Here is a 22,235-nt window from a genome sequence, read left to right on the forward strand (position 1 = left end):
GTTTCAGGTCTTGACTTTAGTAATCTTGCTTTGGGGACTTCAGGGAATTCTTCCACATTCAAACTAATCCCCTCTGCCCCCAATCCTAACACTGCCTCCCCTTACCCTCATTTCCTCCCTACTCACCCCAGGCAAACCCTCAAGGGAAAAAAAGCAGACGAAATTCCTTAATTACCCGGGGCTTCTTGGCAGCCTTAACAGAGGGACCGGGAGTGGAACGTGGGAGGCATGGGGGGTGGGACCTTAAGCGTGGCGGGGGGCCGACGGAACTGCCCTCCCTGGGGACCTCGGCCGCGCATAGCATTGTGGAAGTTGTAGTTTTTATGGGTCTGAGTTTCCAGCTCGGACGAAGTCTCAGGACTCACTTTCCCGTGCTCCCGTGCGCAGACTTAATTGGAACCGGTCCTTGGGAGGTCAGGAGATTGCATGGGGAGTTTGGTTATAAAATGTGGACCCGAATCCCGTGTGTCCGTGGAACTTCTGCTTTTGTGGCCTCCCCTTCGCACGATTTGAAGTGCAAGTTTCAGGTCCAAGTAGCTGCCCTGACTGAGCCTGCAGCAGGAGCGGCCGGCGTCCGCTAGGCTTAAACTACTAGACAGTCTTTCTGCTCCCACCCCTTTCTCTCCACCAGGCTCCGGCCCCTCGGGCCTGACTGTCGCCGGGTCGCACCGCTAGAGTCGCTTGTTCGGAGAGCTTGGATGCACTTGCCCTCCAGTTCCCGCGAACTTCTGAGTAGCTGCTGAGTCCCGTTGCCTGCGGAGCCCTCAGCTTCCACAGCCTCCATCATGCGCGTGTGGGCCCCCGTGGGCGTCCTGACCTCACTGGCTTACTGCTTCCACCAGCGGCGGGTGGCCCTGGCTGAGCAGCGGGCTCCCGATGGCCAGCGTCCGGTGGACCGCAACCTACTGGAGCTGAAAATGGTGCAGGTGGTGTTTCGGCACGGGGCACGGAGTCCGCTCAAGCCTCTCCCGCTGGAGGAGCAGGTGAGAGGCGGCCCACGGAAGGGGTTCGTGAGTACACACTTTAGCGTCCACCCCCCCCCTCCGGGGGCAGAGGGGTTCGGGCTGGGTCCAGACCAGAGGGAAACAGCAGTAGACTGGCCCTCAGGCTGTGGCCTGGAGCCATCACCCCATCCTCATCCCAAACCACCGGTGTGGTGTGTAAGCCTTCCTGGCTAGGACAGCCCCCCTCTCCCCCACACTTTCAGTTTCGAGGTGTAGTGTAACTTTTCAAAGATGCATAAGAATGTCCCAGGCGGGGTTCTTATTTAAATGCAGATTCTGATTTGGCCGGTGTGGAGTTGGGTTTAGTAGTTCTGTGGTTGAACTTGAGTTCAAGGACTCAGAGGACCTTGTAAGTGCCTGATTGTTGGTGACAGAGACCTTTGTACCAGGAGGTACCTTTAGTGCTTCCACAGTGCAGAGCAAGCTGGCGCCTTTGGAACCAGATCTTAATACAGATTTTTCTCGTGGGTTTTTGCCAGAGACCATTTAAGATCTCGTGAAGTCTTATTGCTGACTAGGACTGTAACTAGTCTTGTGGCTATAAGTCAAGATAATTATGATTAAAGCACAAACAATTAGCTTTTTGTTTTAAAAATGATTGCCTAACAGTATACAAGAAAAGAGCACCAGAAGTCCCTAACACCCTGTGTTGAATTTACACATGGAGTGTGTATTTGTTAAGTTGCATATACTCTTAATGGTCATTTCTGGTTTCCTGCAGTTCTGTTATAGTTTCAACCCAAGATCTGGTCTTTAAAGAGGGTCACACGTGAAAAAGCCAAGCAACCAGGGCAGTTCTCACATAAATAAATATATTTTAGCAGGCGTTTGTTTACCAGGTCTCCAGTTAGCCTGTTCTTATGGCTGTACTACTTAATGTTTGGAACTTTGACCCTCACCCACTCCATGCCTTTAATGTTAGATCTCTCAAGTTGTCTTATTATTTTGTCTACACATGCGCATCTCTTTGCACCCCTCTTCTTCTCTATCTATTCTTATGAAAGAGTGTTAGAGAGACATATTTATGTTTTAGACAGTTACCAGTAATAGAGAATAAAAGTTTGTCTGAATCTAGACCCAGTGTATATAGACAGTGCAAATTCCTATCACTATCAGCCTGTACTGGTGGATTCCAGTATAGAACTGGCTTCACTGACATACTTTGACAAGATAGCCCCATTCTATGTTGAGGGAACTGGGAAGAAAACCAATCCCACTCAGTTCATTACTGGAAAGATATTCATTACATTTCTCCTGCCTCTTTGAATTGAAAAAAAAAAAAAAGGTTTAAATCCTTTCAGGGAGTGTGTGTGTGTGTGTGTGTGTGTGTGTGTGTGTGTGTGTGAGAGAGAGAGAGAGAGAGAGAGAGAGAGAAAATCTTACACCTTTATGGTGGAAGCTCCCAATCATCCAGCTTCATTAGCTTTTCTTCATGTAACTCCAAAATGTGGAGAATGTAGTTCCATGGCCTTGCTTTGTAGAATGAGCAGGACCATTGCTTTAACGTCCCACTCATATGCAGCAGACTGTAGGCTGCTACTTTCAATTTAGAAAAGACTTAGGGGTGTGTGGGTGTGTAGGCCAGAGAGGCTAGGTGAGGCCGCTGGCTCTCCTGGAGCTGGAGTTACAGGTGGCTCTGCTCCCGGGGACAGTGCTTTGGATGCTGAGAGCAGACTGCTGTCCCCGGAGCAAGCACACTTAGCTGCTGAGTTCTCTCTCCAGCCCTAGGCAGAAAGCAGGTCTGGTTTTCTTGGATAAAGTTCTGTGACTAAAAGCCTGGGATGGAGCCAGCTCTGGCTGTGAGGAAATGCCATCAGCCTCCTGTGACTGACTCTAATATGATAGGATATAGGATTATACATATGATATATTATATATCTCATATCTGAACCTGTTTCTGGATATCGTCTCTCAAGGTTTCTTTTCAATATCCATGGTTGTTGAGTTTTCTAGCCTTACTCTGCTGTTGTCAGAACAGACTACATGGCGACAATTATAAGACTAAAGTTAACCTAACCTAATCTAACCTTTGTTAGAGTTTCTGATTTCTGACTGGTTTATAGACAGGCATGTTGTCATCAGGTCAGTCTTCCTACGGGTCCTTACAAAGAGGCATTGTTTGAACAGTACAAGTTTGGCTGAATTGTTTTCTTTTTTATCGGTTTGGATAACAGTTGATCTGTTCTGTCAAAGGCTGTGCTTTAGAAATAAAATCATGGAACTTGGTTGAACATGTTTCTGACCTTCAGAGTAGCTCCAAATTCACTTTCAAGCAAACTTTTGAACTCTGCTTTCAACTTTCCCCCGGCTTCTTCCAGACAGTGGCAAGGGGTGCAAGGTGACCCCAGGTAGGGAGGTCTTTCAGCTCTTATGAAGTTGAGCCTAGCCCAGTCCCTTGTTAAGTTCCTGTCTGCCTTTGACAGTGTGGATGAGCTGGGAGGCCTGCTGTGTTGCTTAATTCCTGCCCAAAGCTGTCGGATCTATGAAGGATGTGCCAGTTCTTCACTCCACTGGGTTCCAAACCCTGGCAGGATACTGAATTCTTCAGAGATGGTATGGGGGCTTGGAGCAATGACTCAGCAGTTAAGAACATTTACTGCTCTTGTAGAGGATGCTGCTTCAGCTCCCAGCACCTGCATAGCTACTCAGAACGGAGCCCTTCAGTTCCAGGGGCTCCGCTGCACTCTGGGCTCTGTGGGTACCAGACCCATGTGTGCTCAGATAGATGTGCATGCTGACAAAACGTTCATACATGTTAAAAAAAAAATTCATGCCTGGGTCTTCCTCCTAGAGATTCAGATTTAATTGATGCAGGGTATCTGAGCGAGAACATTTCTCCTCTGGTGCTTTAGAAGTATCTGGGCTCTATAGCACTGAGAAGTGGACACCGCACCCCATAAAAACCCAGATGTGATTAGCCTGGAATGAGGCTCAGACTTCGGCAACTTAAAAATTCCTGTGATGCGTCACATACAGCCAGGACTAGGCCGTTCATTGCTTGTTTCCTGAGACCTTATCCTGGAAGGTCTGGATATCTATATCTATCTGTGTGTGTGTGTGTGTGTGTGTGTGTGTNNNTGTGTGTGTGTGTGTGTGTGTGTGTGTGTGTGTGTGTGTGTGTGTGTATAAACATGGGATGTAACCGATCCATTCCACCGTGGCGTTGCCTTCCTAGGGTTGTGATATGGTGGGATCTTTATGCTAAATTGAATGAGCAGGGACAAACAGTCCCACAGAACCCATTGCTCTGACTACTGGAAAGATGCCCACTTCAGTCCGCTGTCCCCTTATGAGGGGGCCCCGAGAGAGGAATTTGTTCGCTTTTGGGGCGGTATACCTCTCCTGAGCTGTTGGCTTGTTTGTGTCTTTGAACTTGTCTAGGCAAGTTCTAAAAGCCAGAGAATGTAGTCCAGAATCTGTACCCCTTCACAACAGGCATGCGCCGTTGGCCGTACGCAGCTTTTGTTAGCTTTCCGTTCTTTTTGTCCTTACACTTGCTTCTTACTGTCTTTCCTCCTTGCTGCGAATCGGTCACATTAAGTTATATTCTACGTATTGCTATCACCTAATTTTCGTTTAAGAGTTATTATTTTTCTTTTGTTGATGGTTTTTTTCTTTTTTTGATGTGGGTGTTTGCCTTTGTGTATATCTGTGCACCACAAGAGATCCTGGTGACCTTGGTGGCCAGAGAGCCATTAGATCCCCTAGAACTGGAGTTACAGGAGGTTGTAAGCGTCCTTATAGATGCTGGGAATTGAGCCCTTGTCTTCTGGAAGATCAGTAAGTGCTCTTAACCACCGAGCCATCTCCCTAGCCCCCTAATTTTCTTATTAAAGATGTGTATATATTTATGTGACTATATGAGGTAAAATTATCAGGTTGTCTCTCCTCTAACCCCAACCGCTGAAATGAGATCTTGATTTGAAGCCTGGACTTAGTATTGAACTCTTCTGGGGTGGTATTCATGCCCAGGGGGGCTGGAGCAGTGGCCCAGCAGTCAAGAGCATTTACTGTTCATGGAGAAGACTCTGGGGAAGGACCCAGCACCTGCGTGGCTGCATTGGCCATTGGACTCCAAGTACTCTTCCTTCAGCCTCCTGTCACTGTGCCTGGTCTGAGTTCCTCTTTACCACTCACAGACTGGACAGCATGTATGAATGGATATGTCATCCATGCTTGCAACTGTGAATCCCGTGCTTAGACTCAACATGACCTAGTCATCAGGAGTTACTCCTGGGAAGCACCATGGGTCCTCTGTTGGTAAATGTGCTTAGGGATTGCATCTACTGTGGCCCTGTGGACCTATGTGTTGGGTTTAACCAGAATGGAGCCTTGGTCTAAGCTCTAAAAGAATTTACACTACAGTGAGGGAGAGAGATGGAACAGATCCAGATCAGACTCCGGGGAATGTGTGGAGAGTAAGAACAAAGAGGAGGTGGTAGCTAACCCTAACCTGACCCAAAGCAATCCCAGCTTTCCTGCTGCTGCCCCGTCAGTAGCTACGTAAGCTCAAAACCAAAGCCATCTCATCCTTCTTCCTGCCTACCTCCCAATGCCACCCCCAAATAGAGCTGTGTCCACTCACAGGCCACGTCTTACTGGGGTGTCTTAGAGCTGCCTCCTCTATTCCTGTAGCCTTGGAAGGAACCTTGTAAGTCTTGCTGACATGGCAAGCCCAGCTCTCCTATGTCCATTGTAATTGTGACATGTGCCACTGTCATCCAAACTACTCTGTGGGCCCAAGGCCCTTTGACAATACTGGTCGTGTGCCCAGGGTGCTGGGCCCTAGACGCCTACTCCTACTTCACCTGGAAGAACTGTTACTTTAGCCTTTATGTTACTGTCCTGAAGTTCACCTGTTACAAGTTCAGGTGTTTGTTTGCTTTTCTGCGTCTCCGTGATTGCATCAGAGGAGTGCATAAAATGTCATTCCTTTTGAGACTTCCTGAAGAAGAGCTGTGTCTGGCTTTGAGCTGTGGCAGCCGTGTCTGGTGTCTTGGAAGGCCCACCTACTTGGGCTGTGTCTGTGCTATCATTTAAGTTCATGGCTTGTTTTCTCTAAACTGAAAACCCAGGAAAGGCCAGATCTGTTTATCTGACAATTGGTGCCTTCCATGGGGTCTGGGAGATCTTCTGAGCTGGAAACCAATAGATGGCTCAGTTTCTATTCTGTGGAAGCTGTGTATTGAACAGGACAGACAAGTAAAGGAACTTGCCTGGTGCAGTTTGATTAAGGTTTTTAAAGAACCAGTGAACCTGCTGTATAAGCCCAAGGCCGTGGCCACAGCTCCTTGAGCTAGCTATATGCTGTGAATGAGAGCTTCCTTCAGAGACCAGGACAGGAGGGAGTCAGAGGTTTGTTTTAGAATGTATAGTTGTGTTCATACTGAAAGAATTAATAGGTTGGGAAGAGGAGCTGGTTCCGGACTAGACCAGGAGTTCTCAACCTGGGTGTCGTGACCCTTTGGGGGTCGAATGACCCTTCCACGGGAGTTACCTAAGACCATCAGAAATACACATATTTACATTATTATTCATAACAGCAAAACTACAATTATGACATAGCAAGGAAAATGATTTTATGGTTGGGGGGTCACCACAACATGAGGAATGGTATTAAAGGGTAGAAGAAGCTTGAGAGCCACTGGATTAGCACATCACATCTGACTCTGAAGGAGTAAGAGTCTCATGGGTCATTTGAGATGTGAGACCTGCGATGGTTTGAAAGTCATCCAGTTGAGGCAGGAGGCAGATTAGGAGGACAAAGGCTTAGATTATAGCCGCTTGTTTCAGAAACTAGAAAAGAACAGGAAGTAGGCGATAGTAACACGAGCCTTATGCAGAGTCCTAGATGTGGATTTGAGGCATAGAAACTACACATCGATTCCTTAGAAACTTAATAACGTGGCAGTCACCGAGATCAGGTTTAAGTCACCTGCCCACTCGCTCACTCAGCCACTCCCTCACTAAGTAGCTACATGCCAAGCAGCCTGGCATCTTCTCCCCGACAGTCAAGTGGGGCAGGAGTGCTGTAACTGAGTCTCAGGGGGAGTGAGGGCACCAGGGACGATAAGCCATGGTCGTACCTTCCTTCAGTTGGAGAGAGAGTTAGGTTTCTTTCTTTCCAAGGAGAGATTACGGGCCTGGTGTCAGACGCTTCCGGTCACGTATCCCAGAAGCCACAGGGTGTCATCACTGTGAGCTTCAAGAACTGTTATTTAACTGTATGTCATTTTTTATGGTCACAACAGGTGGAGTGGAACCCCAAGCTTTTAGAGATCCCACCTAAAACTCGGTTTGATTACACTGTCACCAATCTAACTGGGGGCCCGCAACCTCATTCTCATTACGACTCTGAATACCGCAGGACCACCTTGAGGGTGAGTGGCACTAGGAAACCCACGGCAGCAGAGCTTCAGGGATTCTTCTCTGGGCTGAGTTGAGCCGCCGAGTGAGTGTCTAATCTTCTCTTCGTCTGTGCCCCACTTTAGGGTGGCGTGCTTGCTGGGCAGCTGACCAACGTGGGCATGCAACAGATGTTTGCCCTGGGAGAGAAACTGAGGAAGAATTACGTGGAGGACATCCCCTTCCTTTCACCAGTCTACAACCCACAAGAGGTCTTGTGAGTCATAGACAAGGGCACACTTACTCATTTAAGGTCTTAGCCATGAGTAACTCGTCTTGACCCCCCCCTCCAAGATTTGGGGGCGCCAGATCACCACAGAGCGATTACCCTTGGGTCATAATCTTCTGTGACCAGGTAGTCACTGAAGGCCATAGCCATTGCCTTTCAGGTCCTTGTGGGGCAGCTAGTCTCTAGAGACGAAAGGCTTTCTCCCCGTGGGACCCAGTGTGTGGTTTTGAGAGGCAAACAGCTACTCTGTTCTCCATTCCTGTATGAGCATCCCTGCCTCTGCATGTTCATGTCTCTCCAGTATTCGTTCCACCAACATGTTTCGGAATCTGGAATCTACTCGGTGTTTGCTGGCTGGACTTTTCCAACGTCAGAAAGGTTTGTGTTATGGTCTGAAAGTCACCCCTGTGCCGGGGAACTCGCTTCTCCTCACTTCCGAAGGCCTCCCTTTCTCTTCCTCCATGCCTGTTCTCCTGATCCCTCCTGCACTTAATGGCTTCTAGTTGGTCCAGTTGTCGAGGGTCCTTAAGCATCACCATCCCCCCAGTACCACCATCCAGCCTTCCGTTGCCCTTGCCAACCTGACCTCCACAGTGAGGAGCTAGATGTCCCTCCGCTTCCCAACTCCTCGGGCTTCTAACCGAGCGGTAGAGGGTGGCCCTGCCCAGTCCTGTGCACAGTAGTGAGACAGTACTGAAAGAAGGGTGAGGAGCGCAGCCAGCGGACCCCGAGTGCTGCCATTGCTCTGACCTTAGTGATAACCCACAGCCTAGTCTACGTGGTGTCAGCATGCTCGGCTCAGCCTGTCTTAACTGAGCAAGGAGTCAAGTTTGAGTCTTCACATAATCAAGAAATGATTGTTATAGTCGTCAGTTTCAAAACTTTTCACCAGTGAGGACTGCATTTCTTATTTCCTTCCTGGATCCCATGGGAAGCCTATGTTAGTCACCGTCACATCCCTGTGACCAAACATCTGACTGAAACATCTCAAGGGAAGAAAGGGTTTTTTTGGCTGGAGAGTAAAGGGAGGCTGCTGTGGAGTGGAAGCTGTGGCAGAAGCAGGGCAGCAGGACCCTGCTCATTTCCTCAGTCCCCATCTGTGGCTTACTCGAGTGGGAGGCGGTGAGTGGTCACATTGTGACAGGCTAGGCTGAGCCTGAGGCAGGCATAGCTTCCCGACTGCCAGCCAGGCTCACCTTGTGGGTGCTGTTTTCCCTCATCCCTTCCCCCCTCTAGGGAACAAGTGTTCAAAACAGGAGCATGTGATTCAAGCCCTAACAATTCAAACCCACCAAGTGAGGCCACATTTTTTGACATTTGTAATTGATTCCAGTCTGCATTAAATCACTCTTCTGAATGTCAGATAATCGTGGCCTAACTGGTATTAGGGTATTAGGTGCTGCTGCATAGCAGAGATCCTTGTTTTGTTTAGCTTTTAGAAGTATCTTAAATGGAACTAAAAGTTGTATCAAACTTTGAATGGCAGTAGACCCTCGGCGCTGAGGAGGTTGGCCCTACCTCTCAACTGGTTTGGGTGCTGCTACAAACTCTGGCTGAAGCCAGCCGCTTCACACGTTATGTGTCTGGCAAACCAAACAAACAGGGCAGGCTGCCCCTTTGAGGGACCCCTCAGACTGGGGAATGTTCCGTAAGGCCTGATCTTCTGAAAGTTTCTCCTTTCACACCACCAAAAAGACAAATGTCCCCTTCTCAGAGACAGTGTTGGTGACTCAGAAGGAGGCCTCTGAGCAGAGAGTAGCCTGTGATAAATTACTGTCTTGACCCGTGGAAGAAAATTGGAGGAAACAACCAAATAACCCAATTCTGATGAAGTGGGGACTAGCTAGTGTTAGGATACCCACATACTGGTCCTGGTTGGGCCTGGGGTAGGCCATCTTTGGAAGGAGTCAGGAAAGCACAGATCTGAGCCAGGTCTGTGGCCCAGTAGGAGGGTGTGTGTGCTCGACAGAGCAAAGCCGTTACTGCCTTCCATGCTTGGAGGAGAGCCGTGGGCTGAGCTGGGGCAAGAACTGCTGGTAAGGCTGACCTTGACATCTTCGGCCTGGGTTGTCTCTGGACAAAGGGAAGTAGAAGGCAGAAGTCGTGAGCTGAGCCCCTACCACCTGTGCTTCCTCTTTCCTTGCAGCGTCTGCCGTCATCCATACTGACGAAGCAAGCTCTGAAGTCCTGTACCCCAACTATCAGAGCTGCTGGGTCCTGAAAGAAAAGACGAGGTAACTCGAACATTGCTGGGGTACTCAGGCCCTTCTGGGCTATGCTAAGACTGTAATCCAGAGCAGAAAGAATACGGTTTCCAGACAGATCTGAGCTATGCATTGGTTGCAGTAAAATAGGTAGAAACCTCCGAGGGTTAGGATGTGGAAACTTTATAGCCTTTTGTTCTAGCATCCTAGCTCTTGGTAACTTACTTTACAAGTCAGTTAGCTTCTTAATGTGTTCATCTGTAAAATAGGAATAAAACCATGCCAGATTGTTGTAAGGATTACACGAGATCGTAAACGCTGAACAAAATTATGTTATGTAAATTACTGATCGCTGTGTAATAATAACACAAGAACCTGTGGGTTTTGGCAGGGGCCGGAAGAAGGCTGCCATTTTGCAGCCAGGCATCTCAGAGGATTTGGAAAAGGTGAAGACTGGGGTGGGCATCAACAACGGTGATGGCGTGGACTTCTTTGTTCTCCTGGACAACGTGGCTGCCGAGCAGGTACGAGAACTGTTTCCCCGGGGTCCTGGGTTTGGGGAGCCATGGGGTGGGCTGGCTCCTAACTTGGAACTGACTGGAAGCCCTTCTGGTCTGCAGGCTGCTGTAATGGGGTTTGTAAATGGGGTGCATGTGAAGATTGAAGGGCCCAGATCAACCTAGCAGGGATAAGAGCAGTTAGCTGACCCTCACACAGGACCCAGACAGTTGTAGATCAGTTTCTGGAAGTTCATTTCCCAAATTACCTGACCTGTGTGTTTGGGGGAGTGGGGATAGGTAGGGCTTGGTTATGAATAGAGAGTATGTTAAAGTATACCCATACTGTTTTTCTATGTGTATATGTGCATATATGTTTAGAAGCCAGAGGACAACCTCAGAAGTCTTTCTGCAGGATATATCCACCTTGGTTTTTGGGACATGCTTCCACACATTCATGCACACACATACACACATGCTTACATGTATACACACTTACATGTATGCACACACATGTATATGCACATATATACACATATGTGCATATGCACACACAATTGAACAACCAATTAATATAAATTTTTGAGATATCTGTTACCTGGTTAATCCTTTAGACCATTTTCCTCAGTTTGATTTTGTTGGGTTATGAGGTGTCCCGCGTACACTCGGTCGGGGCTCCGGCCGCTCAGGAGGCAGGATGTGTAAAGTTTGACTGTGCTACCCCATGCTGGTATGGGTTTCAGAATATGTGAAGCCTCAGGACCCTGCTCTGGGGGTGGGGGAGCGCAGTCTGAGGTCCCTGGGGGCAGCCAGAGCTGGCTTGGGTCTAGGCCAAAGGGGAAAAGGGGAGAGCTCCGGCTTGGTCCAGCAGGGAGGATCGTCCTTGGTTTGTCAGCAGCTGGCTTGGCTTGGCGGAGGCCTTGGCTGGGAGTGGGAGGCCTCCTGTGGGAGATTAGGCAGAGCTCTTTAAACGAAGATCTTCTCCATTGCTTCCCACGAAGGATCCTGATGAAAAGAGATAGTCCATGGTTTTAAGGCGTTTATTGTTATGGCGGAGAGTGGTGAAGAGTAAAACCATATCCCACTTTCTCAGGGCAGGCTGAGGTTAAATACCTTTTGCAGGGAGGTGTGTCTGGGAAGGGGAGTTTATTGGCTAAGTCCTCCAGGCCTTTAGGTACTTCATTAAAACGGAGGTCTATCTTGAGGCTATGTGACCTGTGGTCATGTCCCCTACCTGTGGAGGAGCTTTGGGTATTGCCCTTAGGTGACTGATGACCATAGACCTATGGAGAGCTGTCGCCTCGTGCCAGGAGCCTGGGGTCCAGGAGCGTGGCAAAGCGCCTACCATCCCTTGTAGGGTTATCCCCTGCCGGGTCACTGGGATTTCAAACCTTAGCTCAACCAGGCTGCCTTTCACGGTCCTATATGATTTATCCATTAAGTCCTTCTATGTACTAAAAATATATTATACATATTACATTTTATGAATGCATATAACATTTTATGTAATACAAACATGTTATTAAAATGCATTGAAATGTGTATTACATTTCATGCAGTAATAGCATCACACCATGGGAGTGCTTCTGTGGACTGAAGTGCTGATGCCCAAAGACAGTGTACGGTCTTTTTCCTTCTCTTACAGAAATGACAGTGCCCCCAAGCATCAGTGTGCCCAGTGCTCATGTTTAGTAAATATGGGCTTATATGGCAAGGATTCAGGAAAATAAAAATCAAATGAAATTTGTCAATTCCTTGACTTATATTTTATTCTTCATTAAAAGTTAGAAATCACCTGGGCAGTGGTGGCACATACCTGTAATCCTAGCACTTAGGAGGCAGCGATAGGTGGATTTCTGAGTTCCAGGCCAGCCTGGTCTACAGAGTGAGTTCCAGGACAGCCAGGGCTACACAGAGAAACCCTGTCTTGAAAAAAAAAAAAAAAGTTAGAAATCGTTAGTTTTTTTAAAACTTGGAGTGTGTGGGAGCCATCATGGGGTATGGAACAGTTTTTACAATTCTGTGCCTATATGGAGCTAGAGAGCTGGTTCAGCTATTAAGAGCACTGGCTGCTCTTCCGGAGGACCAGGTTCAATTCCTAGCACACACAATGTCTGTAACTCCAATTCTAGGGGATATGGCATTCTTTCATAGACATATATGTAGGCAAAACACCAATGTATGTGAAATAAAAGTAAATAAATCTTTAAAAAACAAGGAGCAATTCTGTGCCTATAGATCTGGAGAAACAGTTCTAGAGGGCCTGAGGACATAGGCTCCCCAGGAAGAAACCCGCCCCTACGGTTTAATGGAAGCTAATTGGTGTCCTTAGTGGGCAAGAAATGTTTTCTCATGACATCATCAGTGACTCTTACAGGTACACAGCCTTCTAAACTGCCCAGCCCTGGAGAGATTCGCCCAGCTGATTGAGCGGAGAGCTGTGGACATGGCCCTGTACATGGTGGAACAGGAAGACAGGTGAGGGGTCAGGACAGGTCCTGACATGGGTCAGGTCATGCTTGGTCAGTGGCAGAGGTGCGTGCTTTTGTGCTCGCATGCCTGGGGGCAGAGCAGTATCAGCTCTCAGCTGGCACCTCTGTGTGAAGAGGGGAAAACCCTCCCTGTTAGCCTACCCTCAGGCCTCCCTCCTACTGGGGTGGTTACCTGTACCTCCCTTCCAGTCTGACACAGAGCTGAGTGTCAGACTCCTGTTTTACCTTTCAAAAGACTGAGGTGGAGGGAGTGGAAGGAGGAGGGACCATGCTACACTCTGTTGATCTTGGTTCAGTTTACAAATAATTCCCAGTTCTCATTGCCTGGGAGGCATCTTTTGCTGCTTTAATAGGTAAATGAGCTGGACAGGGTTCACAGAGCCCTCCTTTAATCCCTGTCACTGGTTGAGAGGGAGAAGCACTGGGCTGAGAGAGACTGGCTACTTTTCCTGGGCTCATTTGGCAGGTACCAGAGCGAAGACTTGGTCCCAGTTCCCCTGACCAGTTTGCTGCATCTTGCTGGTCCTTGCGATACCATTCTGGAATGCCCATTGCTTTTCTTCTTCTGATTAAGAACATCCAGTTTTTACTAAGAATAGGTGGAAACAGTTAAGCCAAAGTGAAGGGATAATCCGAGACTGTTGGCGGGAAGGGAACAGTTAATGTTTCAAGAATTTGCAGGGTCCGTTGTGTAAGAAAAGAGCCCCTGGTCAAATTGGCTTGGAGTCAACATGCCTGCCTGTGTGCTAGCCTTGGGCGTGCAGAAATGCTCCAGCCAAACCACTCACTGTCCTCCCTCCTGCCAGTCCACACATAAATGTGCTCAGTAAATACCTCAGGCTATGTGGGCTGTGGCTGCTCTATCTCAGCTTCATTTTTATGCATCATGAAGCAGCAGCTATGGGTAATATGCACATGAACAGGCAAGGGTATGTTCTAGTAAAACTTTATGAGAACAGGCAGGCAGCTTGTATCTGGCCACCACAGCACTCTTTCTCCTGCTCTGCTGGTCATTCTACTTATATCAGTTTCACAAAACCGATGGTTTTCTTTGAGGACAAATGGTACGACATCACAGTGCAGCCTGGTTTGTCTGGCCTGTGTACCTGGCAGTCACAGGCCACATGCAGTGGCTGCCCCTGCCTTCTTCATCCATTGCTTACCATTCCTTCAGCTATGAAGGTGGCAATTTCCACAACAGACTCACACCAATCACGCCAGCCTCCTTCTCCCTTGTACAATTAAGTATTTAGAATCCTAAGAGTCGTAGGTTGTGTTTTAGTTTGGGGTGTCTCCCTCCCCCATAAGAAGTGTGAGGCACAGCTACAGTACATCGTCTGTCCCTTGGCGGCCTTTCTCTGCTTTGCTCCTTACCCTGAGTTGAGTTACCGCCACCTGCGGTGATGAGATGACCCAGATGAAAGTGATGGGAGCTGAACAGGACTGAAGAAGAGTCCTTGTGGCTCAGCTCCAGAAGTTAGAGGTGGCCGGAGGCTCAGGCAGTGGGTGCATCTCCTCCCCACTGCTTTGCCAGGGCCTTTGGGGACTTCTGAGTCTTGTTCCCTCTACCCTTCCCAGCTTTGCTCTTTGATTCCTCAAAGTGTAGTTTGTTTGTTTACATTTATTTATTGTGCATGTTCACACGCATGTGTAAGATGTGTGCACAAAGATATGTATGATGTGTGCACATGCATGCATATGATGTATACAGATATGGATGGGCTTCCTTCTACTACGTAGGTTCCCCATTTCTTCTTGTTTGTTTGTTTGTTTGTTTGTTTTGAGACAGGGTTTCTCTGTGTAGCCCTGGCTGTCCTGGAACTCACTTTGTAGACCAGGCTGGCCTTGAACTCAGAAATCCGCCTGCCTCTGCCTCCCAAGTGCTGGGATTAAAGGTGTGCGCCACCACACCCGGCTTGGTTCCCCATTTCTAACAGGCTAAGAAGTAAGTGGCTTTACTCTCTGGGCCATATCTCCAGCCCCGGGCCCACTCCCTTATAACTCGTGGAGTGCCTCCATCTCGGCTATATTCGTGGTAGGGGTTATATCCTGATGTTTTTGTTGGAAGTCTTTGTTCACAGAGAACCCTCAAACTTGATGCCATTTCTCCCCCTGCCCTTGCTGTGTCCCCCTGCGTTACTCGTCTTTTCTTCGCCTCCTCTGACTGAGCTCCTGAGGTCCTAGGAGGCAGAACTGACCCCTCTCTTGAGTGCTGAGTTCCTGCCGTGTGCTTAAATGTTACTCCCGCTTCACAGGGAAAGTATCCAGATGGCAGTGGGCCCATTCCTACATATCCTGGAGGGAAACCTGCTCAAAGCTGTGGACCCTACCACCGCACCCAGCAAGACCAGGTACCCAGCATAATGAATGCTTATGAGAGCCGTGGGGGCCTCTGGCTGCAGGGAGGGACCAAGGGTAAGCGTCAAGAACCAGGCTGTGAGTGGCTGGTGCATACAAGGCCATGCACCCCCAAGCAGGTCACCACCTTTTACCTTTCTTCCTGCTGTGGCTTTCCTTGAATGTTTTTATTTTAATATCTCAAAGTTATTTTTCTTTTCTTTTTTGAAAACAGGATGTATGCCAAGTACATTAGTATCACACTGGTCTGATATTTTGATAGTCCAAAACAATGATGACTTAGTTTGAATCTTTCATTTGGTGTACAGAAAGTATGATCACTGTACCTTTTAAAACATTGGAAACAGCTTATGGCCTTGTATCCCCACCTTCACAGGCTAGGACCCTGGATTTGGAATGTCATGTGTCCTGGGAACTAGCTCCACAAACTGTGGTTTGCCGACAGTGTCGTAACCTGGAGGCTTGTTTAAGTCTTAGGCTCCTCTCGGACCTGCCAGGGCATGAAAAGAGGGGAAGCCTCGAGATAACACAGCTAAAAGCCTACAGTGGGTGTGAGAGGTGCAGGGAGCTGAGTTCCTAGGGGTAAAGCAGGCCTGGAACTTGGAGAAGCGTCCCTTTTTTTATTTTAAATATTTATTTTTTTTATTTTATGTATGCGAGTACACTGTAGCTGTCTTCAGACACACACACCAGAAGAGGACATCAGATCCCATTATAGGTGGTTGCAAGCCACCATGTGGTTGCTGGGAATTGAACTCAGTACCCCTGGAAAAGAAGTCAGTGTCTTTTTTTTTTTTTTTTTTAAAGATTTATTTATTATATGTAAGTACACCGTAGCTGTCTTCAGACACTCCAGAAGAGGGCGTCAGATCTTGTTACGGATGGTTATGAGCCACCATGTGGTTGCTGGGATTTGAACTCCAGACCTTCGGGAGAGCAGTCGGGTGCTCTTACCCACTGAGCCATCTCACCAGCCCCCAGAAGTCAGTGTTCTTAACCACTGAGTCATCTCTCCAACCCCAGCATTCTAACAGCAAACCATGCCTGTCCATCTCTGGCCATCACACACACCTGTATGGCGTCTCCTTTTGCTCCTTGCCACTCTCCTCCTTGTGCTGGTCTCCTAGGCTGAGAGTCAGTAAAGTCCTTGACCATGCTGAGGGGAGAAATGTTGGCATCAGGCAGATGCCATAAAATGGCTTCTTAAATTACTGGCTAAAGCTGCCTGGGACATGTGTTGAAGACCAAGCAGCTTAATATATGTTTGAAACTAATTAAAATTTCCAAACCTACAAGGAGCAGGAGTGACCCTCCTACACTCACGTAGCCAAGAGTAGGAAGAGCATCAGTCATGGGATGGCAAGACCCAGAGGAAGGAGAGAGGTAGGCCACAGTTTCTCACCGGGGAGGAGTGAGTGAGTGGGTAGGAAGGCAGAAGCACAGAGAGCTGCTCCAGGGGTCATTCTTCTCCGTGAGACTCGAGAGTCGGAGCAGGCTGTTTGTTCACCATCTGCTCCAGAGGCGTTTTAAGCCAGCTCAGCTGACTGCTAGCTGCCCCTTGCTTCTGAGGCAGCTGTTGTTCTTCTCTCAGAGGAGATAGGCAACGTCTTGGCCTCCTGATCCCAAGGCGAGCGATTGTGGAGAACTGTCTCCTTCTTGCAGAAAGATGTACCTCTATGCGACACACGATGTAACCCTCCTGCCTGTGCTATTGGCCTTGGGGATCTTTGACCAGAAATGGCCCCCATTTGCTGTTGACCTGACCATGGAACTCTACCAGCACCAAGAATCCAAGGAGTGGTTTGTGCAACTCTATTACAATGGGAAGGTAAGATCTCTGAGGTGGGAGTGGATGGTTTTGTGTCAGATGTCTCTTCTCAGTCCCAGTGGAGTCCCAAGTGGTAGCCTTGGCTGTCTGAATTCTACAGCATAGGGCAGTAGTTGGCCTGTGGTAGCAAAGCACAACATGGCCACATCTCAGTTCTGTTATAGATCTCTTCTAGAAATAGGGCTACTCCCCAGCTCTCCTGAGTGTGTCAGCCAGGCTGTACCTCCTCACTGTGAGGCCGTTTTAGGAAGTCACAGAGGTGTCTTGGTGCCCTAGCTAACCCAGCATTGTTGATGTCCAGGAGAGGAACTGTGTTCTCTGCAGGGGTGGAACTGTTAGCTCTTTCGGCTCAAGGCCAGAACTCTGCTAAGGCCTCTCATCTAGTCAGTCAGGATGCAATGCTTTTTATTCTGGAAACTTGGGTATCGGGGGTCTTCCTGATTGTTACTTGTGTGCTCATCCATACTATGTGGGTGAGCCTGTGGGCTCACCTGAGGGCAGAGGGTGGTGCTCTCTGCAGACCTGCTGACTTCTGTTTCCTCTTCAGGAGCAGGTACCAAGAGGCTGCCCCGACAAGCTCTGTCCACTGGACAAGTTCTTGAACACCATGTCAGTTTACTCTGTAAGCCCAGAAAAATACCGAACTCTATGCTCCAAAACCCGAATAATGGAACTTGGAGAGTGACTTGTTTACACAGACAAGTTGATTTTTAAATAAAGTGCCTTTATATAAAAGCATCATGTTGAGATCAAAGGGTGGGGGGCTTCTCTACTCTGTGACATGATTTCTTATTTTATGTCTATGAATGTTTTGCCTGTAAGTCTGTGTACCGCTTACATGACTGGTGACCTACAGAATCCAGAAGAGAGTTTTAGATTCCTTGGAACTGGAGTTAGAGATGCTTGTGAGCTGCCTTGTGGATGCTGGAAGCCAAACTTCCTCTGGAACAATAGCCAATGCTCGTAACCACTGAGCCATTTCTCCAGCCTCATGACATATCTAAGGTCAAAGCATTGGTGTGAGCCTGGGGAATTGTGACACTTTGGGACTTCTTCTGTCAGCGTTACTCAGGCCCTGTTAAGTCCTGGTTACCAGAAAGGTGGTGGGTTCTACATTCAAGTTATTGCAGTTCAGTGGAGAGAAACATAAGTAATCGGTGGCTTATAGAGCAGTGTCTTAAGCTAAGCTAGGAAAGTGTATTATGTGCAGTGTTCTGAACACAGGAACAGACCTGCTCCTTCTAGTAGGGGTTACAGACAGGCCAAGAAGCCTGGGAAATGCTGTCTTGTTCAAAGTTGACACAGAAGAAGTAGTAGTTAGGGTTAAATTCAGCATTCATCAATAAATATAATACAGAATATATATAGACGTAAGGACAGGAATCACGTGATCATCTCAGTAGACAGAAAAGCCTTCTGGCAAAGTCTAGCATCCCTTCGTGATGAAGGCCCTGAAGAAACTGGGAATAGAAGAAACATACCTCAACACAATAAAGGCTGCATATGACAGACTTATAGCCAACATACAGTAAAGGAAAAACTAAAAAGTCAGAAATTAAGACAACCATGTCCACTCCATTTACTCCATATGGTGTTTGAAGTCTTAGCTAGAGCCATAGGCAAGAGAAAGAAAAGCACACAGACAAGGGAAGCCAGATTATCCTGTGTGCAGATGGCATGGCCCTATGCATAGGTGACCTAAAGCCCCCCCTGCACCCAGGAAACATCTCAGGCTTAGCGAAGTAGGATAAAAAAATCAGCATTCAGACATCAGCTGCCTTTTTTATAAAACAATGACAGAAAACAGGAAATTAGTTCCAATCACAATAGCCTCAGAAATAAAAATGGTTTTAAAAGTAAGAAAACTAAGCAAAGAAACGCAAGACCTTGCCCTGGTTAGAGTTTACTGTCAACGTGGCAGAGTTAAGTCACCTGGGAAGGAGGGGTCTCAGCTGAGGGATTGCCCAGATCAGACTGTCCTGTATCTAGGTCTGTGGGGGATTGGCTTGATTGTCAGTTGATAGGGGAGGGCCTGGACTACTGTGGGCAGTGCCACGCCTAGGACAGGTGATCCTGGTTGTATACGGAAGCTAGCTGAGGTAACCAGAGGGAGCAAGCCAGTAAGCAGCATCCCCCATGGTTTCTGCTTCTGTTCCTACTTTCCCGCCGGGATGGATTGCGGAATACCTGGAAGTATTAGATGAAATACACTCCTTCCTTCTCAAGCCACTTTTGGTCTTGGTTTGTGACAGCAACAGAAAGCAAATGAGAACCGACCTCTACCCGGAAAACCTTAAAACCCTGAAGACACTAGAGGAAGGGCCTTCCCATGTTCACCAGTCTGCAGTATTAATACTGTGAAAACGGCCATACTACCAAAAGCAACCCATAAATCCACTGCAACCCCTCAGAGCTCACAGAAACAGAAAAGACAACCCTAAAACTTATAGAAGCACAGAAGACCCCCAATAGCCAAAGCAATACAAAGCAAAAAGCAGTACCGAAGGTCCTGTAATATGTCAAGTCACACTACAGAGCCATGGCGTCAAAACTAGCATGGTACTGGCACAAAACCATGCATAAACCAGTGGAATGGGGTGGAACAGAAGGACAAACCTTCCTGGCTGTGGGCACCCAATTTTTGACAAAGATAAAACACACACACCAGAAAAGCCAAACATCACCAATTCGTGCTACAAACACCAGATATTCACAGGTGGAAGAATGAAACTAGATCCTTAGCTGTCACCTCGTACAGAAATCCAAAGGGAGCAATGGCACTGGAGGCCTGAAACTCGGGTCTGTCAGTGGGAGGGAAACATGCAGAGAGAGGTACGAGCCAGGATGTCCTGGCAAGTGCGCTAGCTCCAGAAAAAATTGCAAGCGATGAAGGGGATTGTATGAAATTAAAAAGCTTCCTCAGAGAAGAAGCAATGAGAGACAACAGACGGGAAGAAACCTTTGCCAGGCTGACCGGGCACTAACGCCTCTAAGGAACTCAAAAGGAATGTAACACTACCGCCTAACACACACCTCACAACCCTCTGTGGTGGTTTGAATGAGAATGGCCCCCATAGGCTCAGACACTTGATCCCCAGTGTCCTTGATGGGACTTTTTGGGAAGGATTAGGAGGTGTGGTTTGTTGGAAGCAGTGTGTCACTGGGCATGGGCTTTGAGGTTCCAAAAGACACCTCTCCCCTGCCTCCTACTTGCAGTTAAGGTGTTTTAAGAGTTCTTCAGCTCTTCCCACCATCATAGACTACTCTCCAAAACCATGGGCCCAATAAAGCACTTTCTTTTATGAGCTGCCTTGAATGTGGTCTTTTTTTTTTTTTTTTTATCACAGCAATAAAAAAGTAACTATGAACAGCTCAATACGTGGGCAAGCACATAAACAGTAAAGTCGGAGTGCCTTAAGTATAAGGGGGAAAAAGTGCTCAAAACTCCTAACTGTCACAAACAGAAAACCCACACTGATTTCATCTCATCCCAGTCAGAAAGGCTATAATGAAGGGGACCAGCAGCAAATGCTGGTAAGGATGAGGGGACAGGAATCCATCAACACTGCTGTTGGGAACAAAAACTAGTCCTGATAGAGATCTCGGAGACATTCCTCTAAAACCTAAAGCCAGATCTGTCGTACAGTGCAGCTGTACCACTCTGAGGTGTATCCCGAAGCGTACGACAGAGACACCCGTGGGTCCACATTTTCTGTGGCGTTCTCCATCAGCTCAGCTATGGAACCAAACTAAATGTCAGTGGAGGGATGGGTCAGGAATACGTGGTATGCATACACAAAGACGTTTTATTCAGACATCTACAGAACAAAGGGATGTTTGCAGAAAAATGAATCAAGCTGTATCGAATTGTATTAAACTATCAAAGCCATATTCAGAAAGATAAGTTTTTTTGCATGTGGGTCTTAGAGTGTATATATAAATATAAATAAATATATATATTTACATGTTGACATAGATCTAAATATAGATGACATGAAACTAAAAGAGGATTATATAGGAAAAGGAAATGCAGAAAGGGTAAACAAAGACAAACATACAGTATGATTGGATAAAAATATCCACGAAGCCTATTACTATAATATAATGAATATACACGAGTAATAACGAAAAGGTAGGGACCTGACTAATGCTGAGTGTCACCTTTGGGTATCTAGCAATGCCCGCAGCTGCTGGTAATCCTGCTTTCTGGTCTGCAGCCCCATTCTTTCCCAGCACCAGTTTTAAATATGATGATTTCAATTCACTAACAGAGAGAGAGAGAGAGAGAGAGAGAGAGAGAGAGAGAGAGAGAGAGAGAGAGAGAGCTCAGGAAAGCCTCCCTCCTCCCTGCTGTCTGTGTGACAGCCGTGCAGACGAGGAGCCCAAGCCAGCCATTCTCAGCTTTAGTCTGTCATGTCCACTTGCATGTCCTGCCAACAGAATCTTCCATGACAAAATCCCTTTTCTCTTCTCCTAACCCTGCTCCCACAGGCTTTCCTCCCGCCCAGCCTGAATGGAAGGCGCTAACGCCATTCCTCTAGCCACTAACCAGGATCCTGCCAGTGTGTCCTTTGATGTGGCCCTGTGCTATCAGTTAAGTTCTGTCATGCCTGTTTTTATAATCCGTTTGTCTCTCCATCTTGTCTTCCATGTCCTGTCTATCTTCACTCTGCTGCTTCCTACAACCCTTATTTCACCAAGGAAGCAAAACCAAGAAGTGTGCACATCTCAGCAAATCTGCTGGTCTGTGTTGTGTTGCAGCCCCTCTCTTCCTCCTCTCCCTCTCCCCTCCTCTCCCTCTCCCCCTCCTCTCTTCCTGTTACTTAGGACCTTCCCTCTGCCCATCCCAGGCCAGCCTTCCAGCCTGGCCTTTCTGTATCGACAGTGTTCTTTTCCCACTCTGTGTTCCTATTAGCATACAAATAAGCTATAAAATCTCCTGTCTTAAATTTTCTCTCCATCCTTCAGCTATGCCATTTTTCTTTCTAGCAAGGCTGTTCAAAAATAGTCGCCATCCCTGATTCTTCTTCTTAGGCTTTCACGCCCACACTCCATGGAGACACAGCCCTTGTCAAAATCATCAGTGACCTCTGGCAAATCCAATAGCCAATTTTCAGCCTGCCAGCATTCTGGGGGGGTGGGGTGTTCTTCATTTGACTTCTAGTTCGTGTTCTCTCTCTCTCTCTCTCTCTCTCTCTCTCTCTCTCTCTCTCTCTCT

General features: G+C 47.7%; 1 protein-coding gene across 1 annotated transcript; it reads left to right on the forward strand.

Moving 5' to 3' along the window:
• The first annotated feature begins 385 nt into the window (after positions 1 to 385).
• Acp6 (acid phosphatase 6, lysophosphatidic) lies at positions 386 to 17,763 on the forward strand. Its single transcript, XM_021196335.1, has 10 exons — positions 386 to 983; positions 7,256 to 7,384; positions 7,496 to 7,626; positions 7,940 to 8,016; positions 9,785 to 9,872; positions 10,234 to 10,366; positions 12,717 to 12,817; positions 15,087 to 15,182; positions 16,852 to 17,017; positions 17,565 to 17,763. The coding sequence occupies exons 1-10, from the start codon at positions 786 to 788 to the stop codon at positions 17,700 to 17,702; spliced, it is 1,257 nt and encodes a 418-aa protein (XP_021051994.1). The 5' UTR covers positions 386 to 785; the 3' UTR covers positions 17,703 to 17,763.
• The last annotated feature ends 4,472 nt before the right edge of the window (positions 17,764 to 22,235 follow it).

The sequence above is a fragment of the Mus pahari genome, chromosome 4 (assembly GCF_900095145.1).
Source record: "Mus pahari chromosome 4, PAHARI_EIJ_v1.1, whole genome shotgun sequence".
NCBI classification, from domain to species: Eukaryota; Metazoa; Chordata; class Mammalia; order Rodentia; family Muridae; genus Mus; species Mus pahari.